At 33.2% G+C, this 4,348-nt stretch overlaps 1 protein-coding gene across 1 annotated transcript in view; it reads left to right on the top strand.

The window, feature by feature from the left end:
• The first annotated feature begins 4,166 nt into the window (after positions 1-4,166).
• Positions 4,167-4,348, top strand: part of LOC105301903 (lysine-specific demethylase 4D-like) — a 16,934-nt gene continuing 16,752 nt past the window's right edge. The window contains 1 exon segment of the mRNA XM_023520260.1: positions 4,167-4,344. Coding sequence (XP_023376028.1) covers positions 4,167-4,344 — 178 coding nt within the window.

Genomic DNA, 4,348 nt, shown 5'->3' with positions numbered 1-4,348 from the left:
ATATGGATATTATCCTAGGTATGTGGGTATTAATTTTCAAATAAAAGTGATTGGGTTCAGTTTTTTGTTGACTTCCAATTTTATTTTATTGTGGTTAAGATTGTGCTCAATATGATGTTGATTCTATGAAATTTTTATTGATTTTTTTTGGTGGTCTTTTTTTTTTTTTTAACGCCTACGGCACCTGGTATTCGTAGGTGGTCTCCCATCCAAGTACTAACCAGACCTGACCCTGCTTAGCTTCCAAGATTAGATGAGTTGTGGTTTTATATGGATAAATTTTTGTATATGTTTTATATGTATTGAAAAGCATTTTCCATTTGCTATGTAATTGTTGCTAGTTATATGATTGAAGTTGTTAAAGTTGTTCAAACTTTAATAGCATTATTAATTTTATTCTCTACTCATCTATCATTTCCTGAGAGAAATGCGTTTTAAAAAAACTTCCACCATAATCACAAATATGTCAGTTTTACCTTTCTGTTCTATGTGGTTAGGTGCATAAAGTTCATCATTGTAATATCTTCTTAGTGAGTTTTTCCTTTTGATAACTATAAAATGTCCTTCCTTTATCCTATAAATAAATACATTTGATATTAATTACTGCTTGATCAGTTTATTTTTTAAATATTTGCATGGTTTTATTTTCCCACTGCTTTATTTTCAACCTCTTAGTTTGCTTTGTTTTAAGATTGCTTTAAAAAACCAAAGGCATGGACAAAGTGAGATCACCAACAGGACTCTTAGCCACGTGATCACAGTAGATAGGTGCTGATTAGACTATTGCCCAGGTATAAAGCCAGACCCATCAAGATGTGGGGCTGCATTCAGAGGCTAGCTGTCAAGAGGACACTGTCTCTGTGGCTCCTGCAGTACTTTCACTTGGAATAAGGATTTTGCTGGTAGAAGGTAGGTCATTTTATTTCTGCTATTTGTGCTTATGAGAAAAGTTATTTTCTTGTTATAAGTTTTAAGAAGCGATTGTAGTTTTATAGAGATTTATGACTGAGAAATATGCAGTGGGATATTATTATTCCTTGAGTTAAAACAAAGTTTTATTGTTAAACTGTGTTTTTCAGATTTGTGTGGTTAATTTTTTTTTTAATATTTTCTAGGTAAAAATCACAGATTTTTAGCAAAAAGCACTGCATTTAGGGGGCTGGTATCCAATGGAAATAAGAGGGTTTTCTAGAACTAGGAAAGAACCTGGAAAATATGTGAAATTAAATTAGGGATTTTGATTGGATTTGGAGGTGTTAGAATTGGGATAGTGCTGATTGAATTAGAGTTAGGATGGGACATATATAGCCTGACCTTGAGCACAGCGTATTTCATTCAGAGGCTGAATCCTTAAAGGAGATAATTTTCTGGATCCTAGTGCATTATCATTTGGAATCAAAATTTTAGATTAGCAGAAAGCAAACACTTTTTTGTTTTTGTTTTTCCTATAAAGCATAAAATGGATGAAAACAATAATATTTTATATCACGAAGCAACTTTTTCCTGGTAAAATTTATTCATTTATGCTTTCAAGGTACAAATACTATGTGTGTCGCATTTTTTAATTCCTTCATTGGGACCTTGTATTTCTGCTGTTAAAGGTACTGAAAACATTTTTGCTCTTCCAACTTATAATTGATCGTTAACTGGTGTTTTAAATGCTATTAATTTCTGTATGCTAATCTGTGTAGAAAGTTTGTTGAACCCTATATTTCAAATAATTTGTTAATGTGAGTTAATAATTAGATTTTAATTATTTAGATTTTTTCCCCAAATGTTTGTTCATTAAGGATAATGCTTGTAAGGAGTGAATACATTGGTATTCTGTATTTTTTGCCTGCTCGTGGCTTGCATAGGCACTATTTTTTTCTATTATGGGAATTCTTTCCTCTTTTTTTAAAAGCATGTATTAAAATAATGAAATAAATGTTATTTCAAATATTTTTCTGTATGCAATAGATGATGACTTTTCCATATCACTTATTAAGGTATTCAGTAACACTGATAGAATTTAAAAACTATCCTTGGAATAATTTATCATCATGTCTTATCCTTTTAATGCCCTGTTGCAGTAAGATTTGATAAAATTTTATTTAAGATTTTTGCACCTTTGCCCCTAGATAAAACTAGCCTTATAGAGTATTTAGCCAGTGTTACCTTCTTCTGGTTTTGGCTTCAAGATTATGCCTTCAACTTTATAAGGTAAACTGAATATCACACCCTAGAAAAGTTTGCATGAGGTAAGAGTCAGAATGCATTTATGGAATGATGTGTTAGGTTTTATGAGTCATATTTAAACAACCGTCATATTTTTTATTAAGTTTATTAGTATATCAGTATTTTACTTCTTTCTTTGACCACTTTGGGGGTATTTGTATTTTTTGAGAAACGATCCATCTTACTTTTCAAAATTAGCACCAAGATGCTCATAAGATAAAACTATAATTAAAAAAAAATTCTCTGCTGGATTTTTAGCTATGTCCCTTATTTTATCGTAATGTGGTTTATTTGTACTTTTCTCTTCATGCTTATTTATATGTCTTTTCACTTCTAATGGTCTTTTCTAAGAATCAGGTTTTGGGTATGGTCACCATTTCTATTGCGTGTTATGTTTTCTTTTGTAATTGTTTCAGCTTATATTTTTGTTTTCCTTTCTTTAATTTATCTTTGAGGTTAATTTATTCAGCTTCTTGAGCTGAGTGTTTAGTTCATTTATTCAAAAACTTGCTTAATTTTCTTTTAGTTCAGTTAGATGTTTCTCTTTTTCTGTATTATGATTTGCCCTAAAATTCATTTTTTAAAAATTTTAGCTTTACTGTGAATAATTGACATATGAAATTGTAAATTTGAAAGTGAACATTGTGATTTGACATATGTATACATTGTGAAACAATTACCCCATGTCGTTAATTAACACCACAATTGCTCACATATTTACCTTTCTCCATTCCCCACTCCTTTGAGAATATTTAAATTCTACTCTCTTAGCAAATTTCAATTACATAGTACGCTGTTATCAACTATAGTCACCATGTTTTACATTAGATCCTCAGGCCTAATTGATTTTATAACTATAAGTTTGTAACCTTTTACCAGCCTCTCCTTTTTATCCAAGCCCCTTTCCCCGCCCCCGCCCCCACTCCCGTCCCCAGGCAACCACTTTTCTACTCTGTTTCTCTAAGTTTCACTTAAAAAAAAAAAAAAAGATTTTACATGTAAATGATACTATGCAGTATTTGTCTTACTGACATATCTCACTTAGCATGGTACTCTCAAGGTCCATCCATGCTGTTGCAAATGGCAGGATTCCCTTCTTTCTTACAGCTGAATGATATTTCATGGTATATATATATTACATCTTCTTTATCTATTCATCCATTGATGGACACTCAGATTGTTTCCATATCTTAGCTATTTTGAAAAGTACTTTAACAAACATGGGCTGCAGATATCTCTTTGATATTCTGTTTTCTATTCTTTTGGATATTTAACCAGAAGCGGGATTGCTGGATCATATGGTAGTTCTATTTTTAATGTTTTGAGAAACTTCCATACTGTTTTCCATAGTGGCTGCACCAATCTACATTCTTTCCAACAGCGGGGGTTGGGGTGGTGGTGGGAGGGGGGTTTGCCCTTAAATTCTAATGTGAAATTAACATTGCCATGCCAATTTTCTTAAACTTGGTGCTAAATCAGTATTTCTTTTGCCATCCACTTATTTTCAAATATTCTGTATTCTTTTCTTTAGGTTTAGCTTTTAAATTTCCTTGAAGAGACTTTCTGCTACAGTGGGATAAGAAGCTATCTATATACTCAAGCCTGTGAATCAGGAGAGACCTCAGAGACCCCAACACCCCAACTGAGGAACCTCACAAAGCCACAGGCTAAGCTTCGACTTGACTTGGTTCACAGTGCCTCCTGCACTAGGAATGCTCCATTTCTTTTGGGTACAAAATGCTGACCAGAGTGGAGTCCCACTGGTGAATTGGCAAGCCTGGAAAAGGTATCACCTCATTTGTTTAAAAGTTCAAGTCTGAGTTACTGCCTCAGATATATCAAAACTTTTTAAGAATAAAGAAGGAACAGAGAAGGCCTTACTCCAACATTCTTGGATATCTAAAACATACCTAAGAACCTGGGAGTTCACTTCTAATTATATTGCAGCCATGAAGTGTAAGCACCGTGGTACCCAGAAAGTAACTTGTACAGTCATGACCTTCTACCCAACCATGGAAGAATTTAAAGATTTCAACAAATATATTGCTTACATAGAATCCCAAGGTGCCCACCGAGCTGGCCTGGCTAAGATAATCCCACCCAAGGGATGGAAAGCCAGACAGACCTATAA

Source organism: Pteropus vampyrus, unplaced genomic scaffold (genome assembly GCF_000151845.1).
Source record: "Pteropus vampyrus isolate Shadow unplaced genomic scaffold, Pvam_2.0 Scaffold254, whole genome shotgun sequence".
NCBI lineage: Eukaryota > Metazoa > Chordata > Mammalia > Chiroptera > Pteropodidae > Pteropus > Pteropus vampyrus.
The sequence above is the reverse complement of the archived record's forward strand: the minus strand, read 5'-3'. Positions and strand labels throughout refer to the sequence as shown.